The 22,715-nt window shown below is 39.1% G+C and overlaps 1 protein-coding gene across 2 annotated transcripts in view; it reads right to left on the bottom strand.

The window, feature by feature from the left end:
* The window catches only part of TCAIM (T cell activation inhibitor, mitochondrial), a 28,558-nt gene extending 7,731 nt beyond the window's left edge, over positions 1-20,827 (bottom strand). Inside the window, exons 1-10 of one of the 2 annotated variants that reach the window (XM_076331114.1) lie at positions 20,757-20,827; positions 18,266-18,341; positions 14,870-15,005; positions 14,164-14,317; positions 12,728-12,974; positions 10,954-11,076; positions 8,174-8,271; positions 6,421-6,512; positions 3,896-4,155; positions 3,214-3,345 (exon numbers count right to left, since the gene is read on the bottom strand). In XM_076331114.1, coding sequence (XP_076187229.1) covers positions 3,214-3,345; positions 3,896-4,155; positions 6,421-6,512; positions 8,174-8,271; positions 10,954-11,076; positions 12,728-12,974; positions 14,164-14,317; positions 14,870-15,005; positions 18,266-18,294 — 1,271 coding nt within the window. In that variant the 5' untranslated portion in view covers positions 18,295-18,341; positions 20,757-20,827. The remainder of the gene's footprint in view (positions 1-3,213; positions 3,346-3,895; positions 4,156-6,420; positions 6,513-8,173; positions 8,272-10,953; positions 11,077-12,727; positions 12,975-14,163; positions 14,318-14,869; positions 15,006-18,265; positions 18,342-20,756) is intronic. The other variant, XM_076331115.1, reaches the window with a different exon arrangement.
* Positions 20,828-22,715: the final 1,888 nt, after the last annotated feature.

The following is a 22,715-nucleotide window of genomic DNA, read 5'->3' as shown; positions in this document are numbered from 1 at the left end:
AAAAAAATACCAAAATAAAAATCCTATGAGGCTTCATATTTTTAATGTAAGGGATGAAAAGTACTTAAATAACCTTGAAAGTGTAAGCTTTAAGAATAAAATCATGTTAATAACTACTCTGTCTTCTTAACTAAGACCAGTGGTCTGCACATCATCAAAAACAACAGATGACGGGTACAGTCACCTGATGCATATTAAATGCGTTAATAACTTAATAATTGCAGAAGTATATAGATTTGGTTGGGCTCAACGATCTTAAAGCTCTTTTCCAACCTAAATGATTCTATGATTCTATGAATATGAAATTCATAGCTTGCAGATGATTTTTTCCATTCACCCCAGACAAAAAGTGATAAGACAACACATGGCAAACTCAAGCTACTCAGAAATAAAGTTAATGTGCAGAATTAATTCTCACTGGAACTGTGACTGATCATCTAATGCAGAGACAGTTCAGGTTCAGCAAGCCTTGCTAGCTCAGGCACTGTGCCACATCATCACACCTATACTTCCAGAGCCAGCTTGGTTATAGAAACAGCACCACTGCTGCCCTACAACACACACTGGGCTAATCAAGGGAGGAGCTACAAAGCAGCAGCACATTTGCAGAGCCGGGATGTGAATCATCAGCCCAAGCTACGCACGGACACAGCTACTGAGACTATTTGACTCACATGAAAACACATGAAAACACTCCTGTAAGGGCTCAACATCACTCTTCCCAGAGCTCAGCAAGGGATCTCTGTGTACTTGCACGGCACTACGCTCTGCTGAGGCACTCAGAACGCTGTACAAGAGCCCAGACCAGCTCTGGCAGTCAGGGACGAACTGAGCCAGTGAGTTAACCTGGAGCAAGCCTGCCCTCTCTACTGACCATATCTGTGCCACCCTCCTGAGCACATTCTCTAATACCTGAGCACCAAGCTTTCCTGTCCTGTGTAACCTCAGGCTCCCCTGAAGGATATAAAGTTAGCTGCACATCGTGAGAACTGCAGGTTTATTTTTAGTCACTTCCACAAGAAGGCTTACACCTCTATCACAATACAAAACTGATACTTTAGAAAAGCAAGGGGAGAAGTAGATTCATACTAAACCCTGCATTACTAGAAGACTGACATTATCCACACAGATAAGACAATTTTTTAGAGCAGCAGCGTTTGAACCCCGCAGTGCATCAGGTCATACAAAATTCCAGCTACACTATGCTATTTACTGCATGCAAAACATTCATCTGCATGCGCAGAGTAAATCCAGTACATCTCAAAATATTTTCCTTTATCTCAGGGCCCTTTTAAGAACCACAGGAGGCTAAGGAAAATCAGAAGTACAGATTGGGTTCTGTTCAAGGAACCATTGAGTGGAAAAGGAGTTTTCAGCTTCAATAAAAAGACAGCTAAGGGGAAATAGGACATATCCACAAAAAAAGTAGAGGTGATAAATACAGAATGACTGTTTTGTATTTCCTACAGCACAAGAACTAGAGAATGACAAATGAAGTCATCAGGCTGTGGATCTATAAAACAAAGAACACCTCTTCCCTCCTTCATACACACATGCTACATGTAATTCAACTATGCAATTTGCTGCTACGGGATATTTTGGAGCCACAAAGTGTAAGTCGGCTCAAAAAATAATTAGACAATTAAGAGCGGGAAAAAAAGAAGATCTACTAAACCACTGAACACTCTTAACATGAGATAATGTTTCCAGCTTCAAGTATTTTCTCAAGTGCAGTCAGTCAAACTGGGAAGGAGTACAGAGTAAAAAAACCCACTGCATTTTTTTTTGCCATTCATACAGCCTTTCCGTAAGCTAATAGATGATGGGGACAGACCTTTGATGTGATGCAGTATAGTGTTCTTTACTATTTTACATAAACCAGCAATCACCCAACACACAACAGAAGAGCTGAGATACGTAGCTTGGCTCTTACATTCTTACAACACAGCTGCTTATACTCTGAGGGGAGCCCCACATTTTTCCTGGATTAGTGTCTTTATAACGTGGGGTAGAGTGAGGTTTTTTGGAGAGTGAGTTACCCAGATGCAAATGCATACATTTGCTACAACATCCCTCCCAACCTCTACAGACAATACTTTCTCAGCTGTCACATATGGACAGCTACATAGAGAGCTATTCAGCAGTTATAGCTCATAAGGCAAAAATAATCTAACTTCAAAGCTGGACTAGTGTTACAGAAAAATTCCAAACCTCCATGTTTTACTGGAGTAAAGTAAAACTCCAAGTCCATCTCCAAAATATATCCTCCCCAGTAATCAGGTCTTAAGAGCTAAAACCATAAAGCCTTCAGCAAGACTCATGCCTAAAACAGCCTTCACAAAAAAAATTTCTGGATTTATCACGTATACACTCATGACAATGTGATATTTCAACAATTCATTAAAAGCTTTCCAAAGCAGAAAAATAAACTTGCAGTAACAACCTCTAAAAGGACAGTAACACCCAGTTACTTATCACAGTGTTTTATTCAAAATAAAACCAGTATCTCTACTTCATGCTCTTAATCCTCAAAGACACATACAAGGTCAAGAACAAAATTTACAGTTCTGATGGATAACACAAGTCATGGACTTAATATTAAGTAAAGTACTATGACTATTGTCATCTCTCTCATCTCACTCCCATCTGTGAAAGAGTACCAAGGAGGTATTTCTCTCATCATTCTATCCCAATTTTTTTCCTTCCCCTTGTTAGGTGCTAACTAATCTTTTCCTCAACTAACTGACAAACAACTAGAAATCATAATTCTTTAGTCAGTCTCAGTTATTTTTAGTTTAGATCTTACTGCTTTCTTGTCACAATGTAAGTAACATTAATAGAAGTTTGTTGCTTTTCTTATTCAATAAAAAGATCTCCTCCTTAAAAAAAAAAACCACACCTCTCCTTTGGGGAAGTAATTGTAAAAAAAAAAAAGATGTAATTTTGTCTTGTAAGCAAAGATCTTTTATTTCTGAGTAAAGTACAACTGTTTCTACAAGGTGGAGGATGGGTAATTTCTAACAACTGTTTTCACTGAACACTGAAATTTTTGACTCAGTAAAGCTGATGGGTAAAGTTCTATTTCATAAACAGAAGTTTTGTTTCCACCAAAAGAGCATGAATACATTCTTCAAAGTTCTCCTCCGACAAATAAAACATATGACATGTAAAGATTTTCATGAGCTAAATGTATCAAGTTACACGAACACTTACTCCTCCTTTCTTTTCAGATTCTCTCTTGCTTCCTGCGCTTTGGCAAAAATAAACCATTGAAGGGTTGCTGGATCACAGACTGTTGGGATCGTAAAGTGTCCAAATTCATGTAAGCTTGGTGCATATCTGTCACTAATGAAACATGATGGAAGTAAAAAACAAGGTATCTTTTTTAACGCAAGTATTGACATGAATTACTTTCAGAATTAACTCTGCAGATAAAAGAGCATCAATTAATCACAATAAGAATAATTGGTAAAAAATGAATCAAGTTTGGTTCATGAGAAAACAGAAGCATCATACATAAAGCTTTTTTAAAATTACATTTCAAAAGCAACTGCCAACAACACTAAAAAAATATAAACAGCAGCACCATCATACACAGCTGAGTGTTGACCTGACAGCACAAAACCTTTGATTTAACCCAGCACAACACTAAGATAAAGACAGAATTTTGAATCTAACTTGAATGAAAGTAAGCAGGATTTTCTTCAATCTGATTCCTTCTTAACCCATAAAAAGGGACTTAAAACCTTTAGAAACAGAAAGAGTTCAACACAATGAAAATCCGAGATTATATTAGTTCTCTTCTTAGTGAGAACAATAATCAGTGTAACAAAAAAACCAAAAAAAAGAGCAAAAGCTCTAAAAGGAAGAAACTGCAATACCTGCAAATACCTACCTTTCCAGAATCATCTGCAAGCCTCGCAGACTACGAGGATGAAAAAGTAGTCTACTGTCACGTAATTTATTATAGAAAGAGTCCAGAGTCTCATAGTACTCTTCTAGAGTCAACAGGGGTTGCAGTTCTTCAATATATATTACTTGTATGCCTCCCAGAAGTTGGCTTATCCGATCTTCCAAGAACAGCAGCCTTTTTTGAAGTTTATAATAATTTGGCAATCTCTCAAAAATCTGTGCACATACACAAACAAACACTTCCTGTTACAAAGCATAAAACTTAGTTTTAAGAAATGAAAAAAATAACAAGAAACTATAAAAGAAGAGACACTTAACAATGCAAACATGGAACCCAAGGAGGGGTGGGGGGTGAGGGGAATCAAAGAATACCAGAAATCAGAAATACCAAGTATATACATTTTGGGGCAAGATATAATGGAATAAGCTTGTAAGTATTTTCAGTATTTATACTATAAAGGCACCAAAAGCCCATAACAAGATTGATGGATGTTCTCTTTCTCTATATATACAGAAATTAATAGTCCCAGATAAAAAAAAAAAATTATAATCTGAGGTCTACATAAGATGTTTATCACCACAGTTACAGTGGTAAAGCTATTCCACATACAGTCAAAAGTGTTTTTGCCAGCCTAATTTACACCAATTCTCAAAAAAAGAGAAGTCTCTGTTGCCAGAACTAGTTCTTTCCAAGGGTTTGGATGATAACCTAGCTCATCTTGAGTCTGAAGGGAGAGGAGAAAGGAGGAAGGTACCAGATCTCTCATCTACAAAACTTATACCAGAAAAGGTTAAGAAATTATCAGACTTGTGAGTCGAGACATAGAAGGTGTGATAGGGAGAAGGCTGGAACAGGGCAACAAGTGAAAAGGGAAAGTCTGTAGTAGCAGTCACTACTTACCATCTACCCAGTTATTACTATAACACAGTTTTCCATACAAAAAAATACTGCTGCTGGAACAAGTCAAGTGATTTCAGAATAATCTCTTTAGAAACCCAAGAGAGTAGTAGAATCAGAACAGCTTTTGGCACAATAAAATCCATTGGTTCAGCATTTGCATTTGTTACAGAGGATTTTTGCAGTTTTTCTCTAAGTATTGTACCTCTGACCAAGCATTCTACAGACTGACTTGGACACTATTCTACTGCTTCCTTTTTCTAGTAATTAGTAACAAAAGTAATAGCACTTAGGACTGCTTTCTAAAATGGGTTAGAATTGGACAAAAAATTCTGTTCTCTAAAAACCAAGCGGCTAACCAACCTCACGAAGATTGTCACTGACTTTTTCTATATCATTTAACATGATCTTCAGTGCATTTTAAAATAAAAAGCCTTTGATTTCAGGTCCAAATACATACCTCTCCTTTACCTTCCAAAGCAAATACCATCACCACGACTAACTACACACATTGTCCCATCTGCACAATACTTTGTGCGGATATATGACCCGTTCAGAAACCCCCCTGGCAAAGGTTAGAAAGAGGAATCATTTCTCTTTTCAAGGAAGACAGTGTTTATTTTAGTATAATCAGAAGAACACTTTTATTCCAATGACTATCAACACTCTCAAATCTTGGAGTAGAAAGTTTTGCATTAAATTCTAGTTTCTCAGTTTAAGTTCTTTGTAAATCATTCACATTAACAAACCACAGTTTGTTTTCTCCCTCAGTGAAACATACAGGCAAAAATTCAAACCACCACCAGAGAAAGCTTTGGATTGAGTGCTCAATTTTCGTATTATTCATTGACTGGAATACAGAAATAGAATATTCTGATATGCCAGCTGGATGAAATTCCCAACTATGAAATTCCACCAATTATTTCCTTTACAAAGAAATATTTTTTGATAGAACTATCAATAATATTTCAGCAACCAAGATTCAAGAAAATTTCCTTAAGTGACGTGCTGATATCACTACGTATTTTATTTGTGGTCCTTCTCATATAAGACTATCATTTAGGATGCCAGAAAGCTTGTCAACTCCGAACTTTACACAAGCAGCAGCAGAATTCGCACAGTCACTAAAGATAAATTTCTGCAACATCCACATTATCTGCCTAAAAGAACAAAGTGGAGTTACAGGGTTGGTTAGCAGCCATTAACTGAAATGATCACTTCAAAACTCCCTTGAAGTCCCATTTTTACAAAAAATCTGAATAAAATTCCTAAATTCTTCATAGGAATAAGCTCTTTATGGATCATGAAATATTCTGCCAGTGCTCATTGCACAGACTGGAACGCTGCAGAACAAATCAGTTTTCTTTATATCTAATCAGGGGTAGGACTGATTTGTTAGTGAAAGCAGCAGTAAAGATCTGACAAAGATTGTTGTTAGTAACAGTATATCACAGGATTAAATTTAGAACGCAATGTACATGGTTATGCTAAACATAGTAGCTATGCTTTATATTACTCATCAGTTATCTGCACCAATTAATATTTTGGTTATAGTTTAAAAAAGGATGTTATAACAAGAGGCATTATCATTTATTTTAAAATCTTCTTACTTTGGTCCAGTGATGGTGAACATCCATGGTCCCGAGCATTATGTGACCTGCTGCACTCATACCTGAACGGTCTGTAAATACCACCGTGCGTCCTAAAGATCGAACAAAGCTCTTTACTAATTTGGGTTATTGCAATCATTCCCACAATTATTTAAGGCTTAACTATGCCAGTAACATGTTACAAGCAACACATTTCTGCAGCATGCACACACACGAGTAGGTGCTTTCGTTATTCTCAAAATTTGAAAGAGTATTCTTGAAAACTCCAGTTCAAGAATTTTTTTCATACAAACCTTACTTAGCATTTGCCTTCTCCCTGTTTAAACTTGATAGATTTTTAGTTAACTGGACTTTTTTCCTTACAAAGACTACTTTTAAAATAAGAGAAAATCTCAGCAGACAGCATATTCAAAGAACCTGTACAAATCCTGTATACAGTAGGAATTATTTGCTATACGCTTAAAGTATATATAAATAAGGTAAAGGTTGGTCAAAGAACCATTAGCACAGCCATTCAACACTACTTCCACAGAACTCTCTGCAACATGCAAGCTGTAAGAAACGCTTTCACATTAGCTTTTTGCTCTTTTTTTAAAGAAAGAATAGAAACAACATAAAAGGATAATACTAGGTTTACTTTTGGGGGGACAAATCAGTTTTGAGTCTGAGTATGTTTTTTTCAGTGAAGTACAAAGATCCTCAAGAATTCTTTAGGCTAAAAGCACAGGCAACTATGCATCAAAATAAGCTTCCACAAAAGTCTTCAGTGCGATGAATTAATCTACAAGACAAGGCTTGAATAGAAGCTCTTGCTCTCAGCAAGCAGTTTTCCAAAATGCTTAAGAAAGAGCAACGCTGACTTTAAGGCATCTAGTCCATCCTTGTACCCCAAGGCAAGATCAACTGTACCTGTATAATTACTGACAGGTATTTGTCCAGTATATTATTAAAGATCTTCAAAGATGGAAACTACAACAGGTTCACAAGACAGACTTCTCTAGCACTTTAAATCCTTAGCATGCTTAGGTAAAAAAACTAATTTGAAACCTGATGCAATTTAAAACTACTACTTATTGTCCTACCCACTCTGTCTTTTGACAAAGGATTAGGTGAACCCTCAAATGAAAGCCACTCAAAACAGAGCATCTGCAGACAGGCATAAAATGTGGAGTTACAATTAGAGGAAACAGATACTGCCACAGGTCAAACAGCTGTATGAGAAGAATGGTAGGTCAGGTTTACAGAATATTTTAGTTTTTCCTGAGAAAATACAGACTTTAATATAGGTATTTTATGGAACATGTATGGTAAGAGAAGACAATACAATTTTAAAGGTATTCTAGTAAGTCCTCCTTATATTGACTCTTTAGAGAGCTACTTGCATTTTTGTCTTGAATCTACCACGGGTAACAATCTATTACTACCTCCACCCTTTCAGAGGTTCAGTCTGGATTTTTTTTACTTTCATCGTTAGTATTAAGTCTAGTGCCTTTCACTCACTCAGTTTGCAATTATTAAGAAGTAAAATAGAAGCTGAGTGTAGCGAATACACTATAAGAAAAGGTCACTTTAAAAAATACCCAGTAGCTTAAAATTTAAGTTCTCACCAGCTTTTCAGTAAGCCCAGCAGGGTTGTTTTTGCAGTTATCAAAAGCATTCATGAAAAGAACTAGAGCTCCCTTGCCACAGAAGACTCCTGCTCATCTTCAAATCAATACTATATTAGGATATATGAAACAAGCAACAGAAATACCTTTAACATTCTTTAATACTTCAGGTCTCTGCTGGACTAAGCGACCTAGACTGTGTAGTTGGCTACAGCGGTGAGCAATACCCCAGCTTCTCTGCCACCTAAATAAAAATATAATTGAAAGCATTTCATCCTCAACATTATTAAAAAAAAAATCACAGAAGTTGAGAAGCAGGTGAAAGCCTTGTAACACAAACAACTCAAACAAAATAGCACTCTAACAGTAATAAAAGCAAAAGCCTACTGAAAAGCTGTCCATGTGATACGCTATTTGAACAGCTAAAAAGCCTAAGAAAGACACTGAAATTTTATTTAAAGTGAGTGCCAAAAAAAAAAAAAGGAATACAACCAGATATAGGAAAAATAAATATAAAACCTGCTAGACAGAACAGAACTTGCAAATCTCTCCCCCAGTAAGAAGGGGGTTAGTAAGTAAATAGCAACAAACCCAGTATTTGGTTCAGTCATGTGGCATGCAGTTTCTGTTTGTACACTGTGTAATGTTTGTCTAGAAGAACAAATACTGTATTTAGGGACATTGTCTCTTTTTTTTTCTTTTGAGTTCCTAGTCCAAAACATTACTATGATTCCAGTGGTAAGTTGCTATATATATATAAAAATCAATATTTTACAGTGGAATAATATTTGTTAAACCATACAGGAGCCAGGTGTTACCTGGGTGACTTTAACAAACAATTTTGACATCTCTTCCACCACAGACAGATCAAACTCCTAACTAAATTTCAAAAAGCATTTAAATTGTAAAGTTGTCCCAGTGTATTGAAAAATTACATGCTTTTACAAACTTCTAGCTGATATAAAACTGTCTCAAAATGGGAAATTAACATTCCCTTATTGCACTGGATCTGTCTGGGATGGAGTTAAATTTTCTCCGTAGCACCCCTGTGTTTTGTACTTTTTACTAAAACAGTGTTGATAACACACCACTGTTTTGGCTATCGTGCAGTGCTGGCACAGTGTCCGGGTTTTCGCTTTTTCTTCTCACGCTGCCCTCCTCCATCAGCAAGTAGGCTGGGGTGGGCAAGAAGCTGGGAGGGGACACAGCCAGGACAGGTGACTCCAACTGACCAAAAGGATATTCCAGACCATATGATGTCACGCTCAGCAGTAAATGCTCAGGGAAAGGAGGAGGAAGGGGGGACCCTTGTGGTTATGGCGCTTGTCTTCCCAAGCAAGCATTACACATGCTGAGGCCCTGCTCTCCAGAAGGGTCTAAGCACCTGCCTGCCAATGGGGAATAGTGAATGAATTCCTCCTTTTGCTTTGCCTGAATGCACAGCTTTGCTTCACTTCACCTATTAAACCTCTACCTTGATCCATGAGTTTTCTTACTTTTACTCTTCCTGTTCTCTTCTTCCCATCCCGCAGGGGGTGTACAAGCGAGCGGCTCTGTGGGTGCTTAGCTGCTGGCTGGGGTCAACCCACATCATCTCATTTAGGGAAACCTAACTGGCAAAAACCCACTCTTTGGGATGCAGAGAATGGCACCATGCCACAGCACTTAGGAGGCAATTCAATCTATTATACTGCAAGTCATTCTAGTAACTATTTACTGTTACCTAGCAATATCACTTCGCTTTCAGCAGCACCAGACAGGAATGTAAAAAGGTAGCTTATAGATCCTACCTTCTCTTCAGCTGTCCTAAACTTATATGTGGAATAAAGCCAACGACCCTGTTATTTTTTCAAACCTCTGTGAACACTAGCATTAGGCTGCAGGATCACAAGTAGCAGTTTCCTATTAAGATACCTGTCAGATTTCTGACACTCACATTCTTTTCTGAATTATGACAATATAACTCTTGAAAGGTTAGTAACTCTTCATGGAACAATAGTTTTAGTGTATTTTAAAAGCACAAACTGTAAGAAAATTAAGTATAAGCCATGAATAAAACCAAACCTACGCATTTAATGCTGAAGACTGTTTCAGAAACTTAAAAACCCCCACCACAGCACAGTTGCAGAGGATTAGAAATTGTGTTCAAAAAAATTGGCTTCAGCTTAAAGGAAGCCAGGGTCTTTTACAGGGTGAAAGGAACAAAAGAACGATTTCAGAAGCTCGGACTCTCTTTCCTGGTTAAAAGAATTTAACAGACTAGCCCTTGAAATAATCCCCCAAAGTTTATTTTTTCATTGTTGAATACCCTCGCTGCCATTTTCCCCATCCTGAATATCCCACTTCAGAACATCCTCGTTCAAAGGCACAAAATTTAAAAAAGGATCATAAATTATTTTCTGGAAAACATTCTGAAGAATCAAGATCACCAACTGTACTCAGCCCTTTCAAGCAAACAAATATCCTCCTCCTCTGGAGCGTGGGAAACAAGACACTAGAAAGAACCATGTTTTTATTAAGTCTTCGTGGGATGTCAATATGTACCTTGTGCAAAGTTGCATTTCACTGCCAATCTAGTTACCTTTGTAGATAGTCCCTTGAATTCAGGAAGAGCAATTTTATCCAGCAAAACACCCAAACTTAACGCATATGCACAGGTCCTATTTCAAGTGTTTATGTGTTTGCCTCCTTATGGAGCCTACGTTATTAGTTACAAATACTAGGTCTTTTTGAGCAGATTGTAACAGTAAATTTTTGTCCCAATAGAATTCTTCCAGAAAAATATTGTTCAGTGCAATAACATTTTTACATGTATGGAATACAGCTGTTTTGTTGGAATAAGCCTTTAAAGCTCATGGCGTAGCATTACACAACACCTCCTTGCTTTGACTGTCTTAATGCAAGTCCAACTGATCTAATTTATTACCTGATATCCGAGAGCTGGAGTTGATGAGAGAGTTCAAATTTTAAACGTTCTAATTCTTTTCTAAGCGGCAAACTCTTTTTCAGCTTTTTTACTGCACTTGCTTCATTATCATCTAGCCAGGATCTGAAAGAATAGGAGGAAAAAACCCCAACAGTAGAGGTGTGCTGCATTATCTTTCATGCAAATAGTACAACTAACTGAATTCTTACTGTTAACATTAACATTTAATTTCAAGTTACCAGGTAAATGGATTTTTTAAAAGTAGATGACAGAAACTGAAATTGCTAAATGCTTCACCTTAAGATATCTACAAAGGAAAACCTGGCGCTTAATGTGTCTTTGGGGGGGGACTAGGGAATCAAATTGAACCAAAAGACACTGACAGTGTTACAACTGTTAAGACTTAGAGGTGCGAAAGGCGTAGAGCAGCAGATTAGTATGATTTAGGAGAGCAGCTTCAGAACTTAGTGCTTTAATGAAAGAAGTTCCCACACATCTGCCTTTAAAAAAAAAAAAAACAACCACCAAAGTGATCATAGTATATTATCAAATAAGGGAGGAGGTACTAAAGGGCTAAGTTAGGTAACTCTTACAGAGCTGGGATGAACATAGATTAAGCAGGTCAAAGTTTTACAGTTCTTTTGTCAATAATCACAACCAGGCAAACATGACTTACGGAGTACATCTAAAACTTTCAATAAACAGATCATTCTATTTCTAGGAAAAAGCTACTCTTTAAGAGATTTAGCCTTTGTTCATAGCATTTTTACACTCTTACAAGCTTATTTTTACGCTCTTATTTTTACAAATACTTCCATACTCATACTATATTCTAAGCGAAAAAATCCAAACTCAGAAGCAAAAAGAGAGGCCCAATGCCAAATGGCTAGGTATTAAAACCAGACTGTTAATACGTAACTGTTCATGGCATTTCTTGTAAATGTGTAAAAATAAGTAAAAATATTCTCTAGTATGTTAAATCTCAGTTAAGAGTTTTACAGTAGCATATATTATAGTAGTTTTATTTGCGAGGTGCTAGGCAGGATGAGGGGTATTCTTTGCTCTGAAGATACAACCACCACAGTTCCGCATTTATTTCAAATGGCACCTAAGTCTCATTGTTACAAAGTTTTTGAAGGCAGTATTTTTCACCGTTCCGCAAAATGAGCACATACAGATTTTATGAACAACCAACTTCTAATACACAACATGCTGCATTTAATGCAAGTTCAGCATTTATAATTGCCTCAATTTAAATATTAAGGTTGGTATGCTGAACAACAAATCAGAAGCACAACACTAAGATATCTGGCAAATTAAAACATTCTAACCTTAGTTTTCTATCTTTTATTGTATTATCTCCCATCCCCAACAGAATGTGATAATGAAATACTAACAGTGAAGTTAATAGCCGTATAGTTTTGTGTTACAGAAGTCCTGTAAGAGGCAAGGAGCTATTTGGAGCAAGTGGAACCTCTGCCTCCTCCTGAATCGCCGCCAATGTTCCACAAAACTGAAAAACTAGATCAACCAAAACTAGATTGACCAAACATGAATGCTGGGCAAAGAGACAAGAATGCCTCAGCTTAGCTGGCACTATAGTTATCCCAGGAGCTCATTTGAACTCTCTTTAATTATAAAAAGCGTGACAGAATTACATGTTGTACAATAAAGTTTTGTATTGTTCAGAATGTTTATTGATTGCCTTTAAAAAACTCAGCATTAGAATAAGACCAATTCAGGTTACAAAATATCAGTTAAATAAAAGCCTTACATTAAAGTTGTTTCCACTCTCTGGGCTTGTTCTAATTCCTCCTCAGGATCCTTGAATCCAGTAAATGAATAATAAGTCTTATCCCATTTGATAGGTCTGTTCACTGTGCTTCTTGCTTCCTTGTGGGGCTGAGAGTTCACATTCAAACTTTGAATATGCTCCGTAGATAAACTGCAGGAGTTGAGAATATCTAATACTGTGCTCAGGAGATCCCTAGTATGTAATGTAAAACTGACTGCTCGAAACCCTGTAAAATACAGGCCCCACAAAATTAGTATTATTTAATTAAAATTATTTAAAATTCATTCACTTTTCTCTCATCTTACAAGAACCCAAACAAGGCGTACATAGTCAGAAATTATTGTGATAGTTATCTCAATTCTCACTGCAAAATTCATGTGCAGTTTAACCTTTAAAACTGTTATGTGTCCAAAAATATAAATGGAGCTGTTTTAACTATCTGAATCATTGGACAAATTGAAAACCTAGCTACAGATGCAGCATAACCCAAAAAAGGATGCTTTCGCTTTAACAGTGGCACTTTTGTCCGACAGCTCTACACAATTCACGTCGTTACTGATCATCACTTTGGATGTAATTTACTGTAGAAACGCAGCGCTACAACAGCTCTTCACAGGCTATGAACAGAAGCTTCAGAACAAAACACTACACTTGCACACTGGCTAAAATTAAGTCCCATCACTTAGCTATTGGGCCTAACTGCCCCATTAGAAAGCAAGCAAGTATTAGGCTCAAGAGCAGAACGCAGCCACCAGTTTTTAAGTAGACTGGACATAACACTACTATTTTCTTGAAAAACAGTATGATTGTTTTCTAGCACTAGGGTCCCTCACAATTTGCTCAAGTGTTTTGACTAGCAGGATATAGAACATAAAACTCATCTGTTAGATAAGGCATACTGGTACATCAGAGACAAATACGTAGAATAAAATTCATCAAAACCAACATTCCAAACTCGGCAATATTTTCTGTAGTCTCAAAGCTAAGAGACAACATGGTAAATTGAAGCTTCAGATATTATACAACTTCTGCTTACAGAGCAAGTTCCTACTGATCCTACAAACACCCTGACATCATGTACTGCACATTATCTGCAATGAAAACAAGGACCCAACTGTTGCCCCAGGTAAACATGACAACGATATTAAAAGCAGAAAAATTATCATTTACCTCAACCTATGTTTTTTACTTCCTCATACTGTGACTTGACCTCACCTTTGTAATTTCTGATTCTTTCAATGCTTTTTAAAGCTTAGGATGTTTAATTACTTGGGATGGTCCTAGCTGTCTATCTAATACATACTTTCATGGTTTGACAGGATTTTTTTCAGTTGAAAACTCATTATCACAAGGCTAAGTGATGGTCTGAAAGAATTTAAATACAGGAAGATACATTCTGCACGATATAAAAGCACCTGAAGCACTGAAGGATTCTTGAACATTAGAAGAGTTTCGTTCTCTTTCTCTTACATAAAAAGTAAGCTGAGTTGGCTTAAAGGAGCGAAATCCTGGTTTCTGTAGATTCTCCAAGTAGCCATTTAACCTCTTCAGAGAGTTTTCATTTACTTCCTGTTTAAAAAAAAGAAAAAAACCAAAACACATTACAGATGATGAATTTGGCCATTTTTTCATCTAAACCTTTTTAATCTTACATGCAGAATTAAGTTTTTACAAACTGCCAGCTGCTCTTAACAAGGAGTGATATAGTTCATATTCTCAGCATAAATGAATAATTATCTTGCATGAATAAACTGTATGATGTACATACTTGTACATTCCAAAACACCACTTCTAGGGCTTTCAAGCTTAAAGAAATCAATTGATTCAAATATAATGCACAGCATTTCAAAGTGATAAAGCAAGTAATATGTATTATAAATTAGACTAGAAGGATTCGGTATTTTCTTTATAACAATTAAACAGAATATATGACTAATAAATAATGGATGTTTGAGGGATCTATCCTTGTTAAAAATAAAGAAAGTGCATCTTTTTGTTCTCTGGTAACAACCATATTAAATTCTAATACTACTTTTGTTTCTCTGACAGCAGGAAAACTAGAAAATTTCCATCCTTGATATATGACACATTTACAAAGAAAGCACACAAGAAGATTTTTACCCTCTCTTTGGGATGCTGGCCAAAGAAATCTGGATGCACAGCAAAATAGAAAGGTCTGAGAGCATTGATGGCATCAGCTCCTGACAAAGTTCTTGACTGAAGAATACATTGTAACAGTATCTTCTCCAGACATAACCTAATAGAGTAACAGAACGTTTATGCATGATGCAACCAATCAAATGACAAACTGATTATAAATTACATTAGAATGTGACCGAATGGAGGAAACATTCACAGTTGCAAATACAATCATTTAAAACCGGTATTAGAAGTCTGAGTGCTGGATTTTTCCTCTTGGGACTCACAAAGCTGTATTTATACGGAGCAAATCCAACAGGTTCAAGAGATGGTGGATGCTAATGGCTGATTAAAGACATGTAAATAAGTACAATAATTTTTTCCTCTACTTTCTCAAAGCAGGCTCAAATAAAAATTCCCTAGTCAAGTAGTTCGAATGATAAAGACTGGCTTTAGTGGTATCTTTTGTAGCTATTGCTGAAGCTGCTCTTAAAAGCCAACCCTTACATACTTTTGAACCTCCAAGTTAAAAAGCCAAACCTAGTATTTTTCAAGCAGTGCAGAAGAACATTAAATTTTACCCGGGAGTAATAATCACAATTCAATCAAAAGAAGTTCTGCATTAGTTTCTGAGGTCCACATACGTGTGCCCATTTAAAAAAAAATTACTTTCCCAAACATACTCTTTTATAGAAGACATCAAGTAAAAAGACAGCACTTTTTTGCCCTTTGATCTTCACTGAAAGAAGAAAAGGACTAAAAGAAATTTCAGTGGTAGGAAAAGAAGATTGTTTCACCTAAGATCAGAAGGAAAAGTTAAGCTGAAGAAGTTCTAGGAAGTTCAGAAAATAAAAAAGATTGAATACCTCCAATTATGCACAAATTAACAGTTCTGCAAAGAGCACACTTGTGTAACAGAAGACTGAAATGGAAGGAAAAACAAGTTCTGAATTAAAGACCACCAAAATTTCCTGTCATAGCTCAAAGCTGATATTCAGGTTAGCAAACTAATTACCAAGAGACGGTCTATGTAAAAGTGGCAAGAAAACGTGAATTGGTAAATATTTAATAACAGATTTTTCCTTTAGCTGATCTCACAGGCTAACAAATTCAACGGTCCCAACATTTTCTCTGTGATTAATGTTCATTTTAGTTTGCAACTCAGAAAGGTAGGGGTTCTGCTCTGCTAAGCAATACAATACTGTTTCACTCCTCACAGTATCATTCATCCAAACTGCAAGCCCTGAATAGGAAAATATATGGCAGATTGGAAGCAAAGCCGATTCCAATTCACATAAAACTAGTAAGTTCATTAATAATAGTAAGCAAGACTGTTTTACAAAGAGCTATTTGTTCAGCATCCTAGACCAAATAATTGTCCTGGACACAGAAACATGTGAGACTATTTCCTGACTGCTTTCATTAATTAAAAAAAAAAAAAATCCCCAAATTTGTGCTCAGACAATAAGCAGTATTTTTCATTTTGGTAAATGGTAGAGTAAATGGCAACAGTTGAGTTGTCAAGCAGATGCAATGACCCTTAACTTTACCTGTTTTTCTGTAAACCTTTCCAGCTCTTCAGTTAGAAACATGAAAGCAGTTAAAGCTAGTTTTCTGCCTAAGAGGCGGGCAAATATTTAATTAGTAGGTCTTAAAAGTCAGCTTAAAAGTCAGTTTGCTGAAAACAGGAGACATTTTTGTAGAAAAGTGGAATAGAAAATCTGTAACATAAGACAACTAATGAAATTTCAAACTGTTATGACTAAAAACAATTTTCATGCGTGTGGATTAAATGGAAGATTAAAAAAAGACAAAATGTATTACTGGCAAACACTTCTACCTCCTTGCTGGCTGCATCTGAGAAGGACTCTAAGACTAGTCATCACCATAGCCCATGATCATACTCAAAACAGCAGGAGATGGTGAAATACCACAGCAATATCATGTTTTTATGGAGAGCAAAAGCTCGCAATCACCAGAACATGCCAGAGTTGCTCAGTGATGCAGGAAAAAGCCTCCACCTGACCTGGCAAGAAAGGAAGCAAAGCACACTGGATAAAAGTCCACTTGGTCATATGCTTTACCATTTTGTATCCGGAAACACCAAAATAGTTGTCCTGCTGAAACAAGTGGACACAAAGCTGTAAAAAGGAAAAAAGTTCTTTCCAGCAAAGGAGGAAAAAAAAAAGTAAATTACCCAGCTACCTATCTGATAGCAGTTTTGATTTAACAGCCACGCAAGAAACCCACATCCTCCTAGACCCAGCTGCCAGGAGGAAGTAAGGAGCTCAGTTCTCTCTTCACCTTATTCGTACACCATTTCCCACATCCACTCTCGAGCTACATTGCATGCCGTTTCCAGTAGTTAGGAAAAAAAGTTCCAACACACCTGGAAACTATTAATTGTACTTCCAAGTTTATTAATTATAAACTTCCATCTGGTATTCTACAAGAAAAATGGCCAAGTATGGTTAACTTCAGATCCCTTGTTTTGTATCGAAACAACACTGTCACACTAGCAGGAAGGCTCAGGATTCCAGCCAAAAGTCTATTTTGAACTTGCTTAAAAGAGAAACGCTCAAAGGCCAAAATTAGTCTGCGTGACAGAAGGAAGAATTCATTCACTGAAGGTGAAAGACAGAACTCTGAGGCATCCTTCAAGTGAAGTGACAAAATAAATGAATTAAAATGAATTTAGAGAAAGAAAATGCAAGAAAGATGCTTATGGCTTCGCTCACAAGGAGCAAGGATCGTTCCAAGAACTTCATTCAGATTTGAAGAGCAGAGAAAGTCTTTGTGTTAAAATCAAGGTCACAACCACTTTGAGGACAGCCGTCTCCACTTCATGAAAGATATGAAACACAATCTCCGCTAGAACACATTATGCAATTGTACTCTAGGACAGATTTAATTTATTGATTAAATAATTCCCTCCAGCTTTCTTTCTGCTTTTTCTTTACATCTCTCTGACGTTTAACTTTTTTGGCTTATAGCATTGGCACTGAAAATCTTTGTTAAATTAAGCTCATTATTACAGATATAGTCACTCATTTTGAAACACTGAGCTTTAATAACTCAATAATGCAGTAATATATTGCATATCATATTCAGATTTAGACTACCACTTTCTTATAATTAAGCTATTTTAAAACCCTTGTTTTGTTGAGAGCCTTTTTAATATCTCACTCGAGGACAAGCATATGGCTTTGGGGGATCTTCAACTGTGGATGCTCTGTTGAAAGCTTCAAGCTGTAGAGATGAGAAAGCCAACGAAGTAAGCATTAAACAAAAATACCAAACCAGTTTCACAGATATGCAAGTCATAAACAAACACTTAAACATCTGCTAAAGGTAAATTAGGTCAGCAACATGCCTTACCTTCTCACGGCTCTCAAGCAGCAAAACATTTCAGCAACTCAATGGTCAAGCTAACTTTCAGCCATCCACTAACTCACTTAAAAAAAAGAAAAAAAAAATCCTGTTTAGTAACGGACATGAGCATTTCCCCCTATTACTTATCAGTGCATTCTCCAAATCCCAGGTGATAAATTTTAATAGTAATACAAAATTGAGAAATCACACATAAAACCTAAGGTTTTGCGTAAGAAGGTTTTCAGTTTCCTCTACAAACAGTGAGTCTTACACATATTAAGAGTTGTTACCATATTTTGGTTTGAAGATGAGTATTTAAACATGTTCCAGTTAGGGAAAAAAAAACCCACATAAAAAATTATTTCTTGAAAGTATTTCCCACTCTTTCTGATGTCCAGTTTTTGTCTTAAGTGTAGAAACAAAAAGATAGAAGCTTTCTTTAAGCACTAACACATACCAGCTCATGGAATTCCATGTAAACTTTCACTCTGCTAAGTCCGAAACTTTCACACAAATGATAATACTTGAAAATTTATATGCCAACTGTTTTATGGGGGCACAATATAAAACCAAAGGGAAAGACACTGTCATACAACAATGCCTGGAAATGTTTATCAAAAGTTTGCTGGCATTCATAAAAATGAATCGGCAATTTTTACCAGTAACTTCTGCACTATGCAATTGTAGTTGAGCGTTTTCCAAGAGGAGATAAACCACTTAACATGTCAGAGTGCAAACATACACCTAATTATTAGGGATTATGAGGGAAGCTCCCTACTGGCAATGTTTTCATGCACTTTTTTTTTTTTTAAATGTACTTTTCTTTACACTTTTCAAAATAACATGTTCCCACTAAGTATGCCATTTTAAAGCACCTGGGATGAGCAGTTATCAGAGAAATACCATCCCTCTTCCAATACAGCACGATAGCTCCTATGACTATTTTGCAAAACACCTGAAGTTTTAGAAGTGCATCTTACTAATACAAATATACTTAACTAGGAATATAAATTGTTTACCAAATATTTTACTAGAGGCAAACAGGGCGAGAAAAAAATATGCTGAGCTAAAATATTCCCAAAATACTTTATAAATTTTGTCTTCTGATTTTCAGCTAGGTGGGCAAGACAATAATAATTTCATTTTTGGAATCCCTAACAACAGTCCTAATCATAAAGTAACTTAAATACACTAACAAGCTCTCTGGTAATAAAACAGTTTTCTCTCTCTCTCTAATTTTAGCTTCAGGGATTTGGACAGAGGATGGAAAAAACCAAGAATCTCACCACTGCACTAATCTGTGGTGATGCTTTATATAACCAGACAAAAGCATCATTGTTTCTTGTTTTAAATGCTCTATTAGCTGCTTAGAAATCGTTACATTGCTTAGTTAAAAAAGAAAATCTCCTGGTTTTGAGTGAGTTTCACCTGCACCCCACCTCAAAGTTACGCTTGCTAAAACAAAACAAAATATTAATTACGCCGCAGTCATTTTGCAAAAGCCTTTGGAAACACGACACCGCATGCTACTACCTCACCACTCAAACCGAGATTACCTGCTTCAGCTTGACCCTTAAGGCAGTGTGGAGAAAACAGTATGAAAATAAACAAGATGACAGTGAAAGTAAGCTTTGGTGAAACTGATTGATGCACTGCTTGAAAGAAAATAAGCTCTAGTGACCCAACCACTAATAGTTTTAACTATTTAAAGCGGAGCCCTGGTAGAATTCGGTTTAAAATTCACTAACGGTAAGGACGTCGGTCTTTCCTACAGCTACTTAACGGCACAACTGCTCGCGACGCGTCTCACGGGCCTTCCCCCCCCCATTAAGGCGGCACGGAATAACGAGCCATCTCGCCTGCCTGCCTGCCTGCCGGCGGCAGCCCTCGGGCACGTCGACGCTGACCACCCCGGGCCCTACGCTGCGCCCAGGCAGGTGCCTCGGGATTCGGCTACTGGAGAACGGCGGCACCGACGCGCGGCCGCATGAGCTGCCGCCTGCCGCACCGCTTTCCCCAGGCAGCATAGGGAGGCTCCGCCACCGGAGGAGCCGAGCGAGGCGGCCCCGCCGCCCGGCCCCCGCCGGCCACCTGCCGGGCCCGCGCCGCCGCCGCCAGCGGCCGCCCCGCGCGTGCCCGCCCGCACGTACCGCTACGCGCGCAAGGACCCGCCGCGGCGGCGCGCGCTCCGCCGCGGGCAGGCTCCGCCAGGGCGACGACGGCGGCGGGGAGCTGCCCCTCGCCCGGCCCCCGCCCCGCCGGCGCGGGGCAGTGACAGAGCCCGGCCCGGCTTCAGCGCAGCCCACCTCCTCCCCCCCCGACCGGGCTCGGCCTCGCACCGTCCTCCGGCCGCCGACGCTGGCGACGGCCGAGCCGGTCCCCCGCGGGGTCGCGCTGCCTGCCCCCCCCCCCTTCCCTCCCCTCTCCCCTTCCCTCCCCTCTCCCCGGTATCCCCCCTCGCGGGGAAGCCCGAGGCCCCCGGCCCGGCCCCCCTTACCGCCACGGCCGGACAGCGCCCGCCGGGGCTCGCCCCCCATCGCCTAGCGCAGCCACCCCCGCCGACGGCCCGCGAGGGGGCGGGGCGGCGCCGCGCCGCGGCGGACGAGGGAATTCCCGGCGGGGACGGCGCGCGCATGCGCCTCCGACCCCGGCGGCTTCCGCGTGAGCGGCCGCTCCGCCGCCGTCGCCCCGCCCCCGGCGCTCACGTGGCGGCCGCGCGCCCTCCCCCGCGCAGGCGCGGTCGGCCGCCGTCAGCCGCGCGCGGGCCGTCCCTCAGGGCCGCCGAGGGCTCTCCCGCCCCGGAGCGCTCTGGGCGGGGGGCGCAAACGGCGTCGGAGGCGCAGGATTAGGTGAAAGAAACACTCAATAGCCGCTGATTTCACGCTTTAGGTGTTGCTGCTGCCCTCGGTCACAAACTGCACCCCATCCTCTAAATCTGCACGGCGACATGGCAGCCGTTTCTCCAGGAGCTGTAACGCGAGATGCAGAGCAGCGGTCCCTTCTCCCTTCAGTGACTCCTGCTTCTCAGAGTAGAGTATGTCCACAGTTGTCACCTGGGGACACAGGAGGGAAACCCCTGACACAAGAAATCGCTGGGAAGGGGTTACCCAGGTACCCGCCTGCGCTTCGCATTTCCTGTGTTCCGCAGAAAGAAAATGCCAAGTGGGCGAAGAACCAACCCTGAGCTCTGCAGTCCCCAGGGGAAAAGCAAAAGCTATTTTCCCGCAATTACTAATGCTTGATGTAGACGTACATTTATAGCTCTATTTTTCTTCCAAGGTGGTTGGGGTCAAGAAGCAGCCGATGCAGAGACGTGCAACCTCAGAGCAAAGACGTCTATTGCCGACGAGTTTCAGAAGAGAGAGAGATCAGCTGTTAGGGATTGGTGTTATTTGCATAGAATCTATTGCATTTCCAGGCAGAAAAGGTTAAAAAGAGGACTGACAAAGTTTAGGAACTATCTGTAGTTCAGTGAAGTTTTAAATCAAGTTAGCACTCTCACAGCCCTTGGGGGATTTGCGCAATTTCCGTAACGTGCAGCACGTTTTTTGCCTCCCGATAGAAGCCATCAGTTATGTAAGCAAATTGATTGCATAATTATGCAGATGGGAAAATAAATTTAATTGATTCAACAGAAAAGTGCGCTGTTCATTTCACCCAGGATTTCTTTTAACTCGGCGAGGAATAAAATAAATCGGGAGAGGTAATCAGCAGGTGACACTGCCAGATACCAGCTCCATTGTGTAGGGTACCCATTTTCAAGCGGAGCCAGAGCAGCCCACCCCCCGAGCACAGGGATGAATTCCTACTTTTTAGCTTAAGGTCTCAACACTTACTGCTTATGAATATCACCGCAATATTCCACGGCAGTAGTATTGTGGCTTTATCTGGTCTCGTTATTCTCCATCAGTTCCCAGGATACATCCCGCTGGCTCAGCAAGAGCGGCACAGACATTTCCGAACGGAAAGCTTGAGTTATACCAGATAAAATTAACATCTGAAGAAGTCTGTATTTTGACTACCTCTTGTCCCCTAACAGAAGGAGAATTTTAAGCACCACGATAAAGTTGCTACAAGTGGCAACTGAGCCGTTTTCTCCTTGCTCCTTTGTTTCTGTCCTGGTCCTCTGTCTGCAGATGGTCAAAAGGTGGCATCAGTTTCTCCAGTCCCATCACGCGCAATGGCACAGAAGCTCTGAGGCCAATAATGTCAGCATTCATTTTTTTATACCAGTCATCATACTAGTCATTTTAGGAAAGAGTTATGCAGAAGGGGTTAAGACTGAAAAATGTAGACCTGGGATTTGCAAAAAAAAAAACCCCAAACCCTGCAAAGATGCATCTGGAGAATGTGAAAGGACAAAAATGTGAACTAGTAATTGCTTTTAATGTGGCTGTATTTTACTAACCTGAGGAGTATGGCATTAAGATTTTGGTAATTAAAAGTTTGATTGCTA

The sequence above is a fragment of the Aptenodytes patagonicus genome, chromosome 2 (genome assembly GCF_965638725.1).
Source record: "Aptenodytes patagonicus chromosome 2, bAptPat1.pri.cur, whole genome shotgun sequence".
Classification (NCBI taxonomy): Eukaryota; Metazoa; Chordata; class Aves; order Sphenisciformes; family Spheniscidae; genus Aptenodytes; species Aptenodytes patagonicus.
This window is presented reverse-complemented; position numbering and strand designations above follow the sequence as displayed.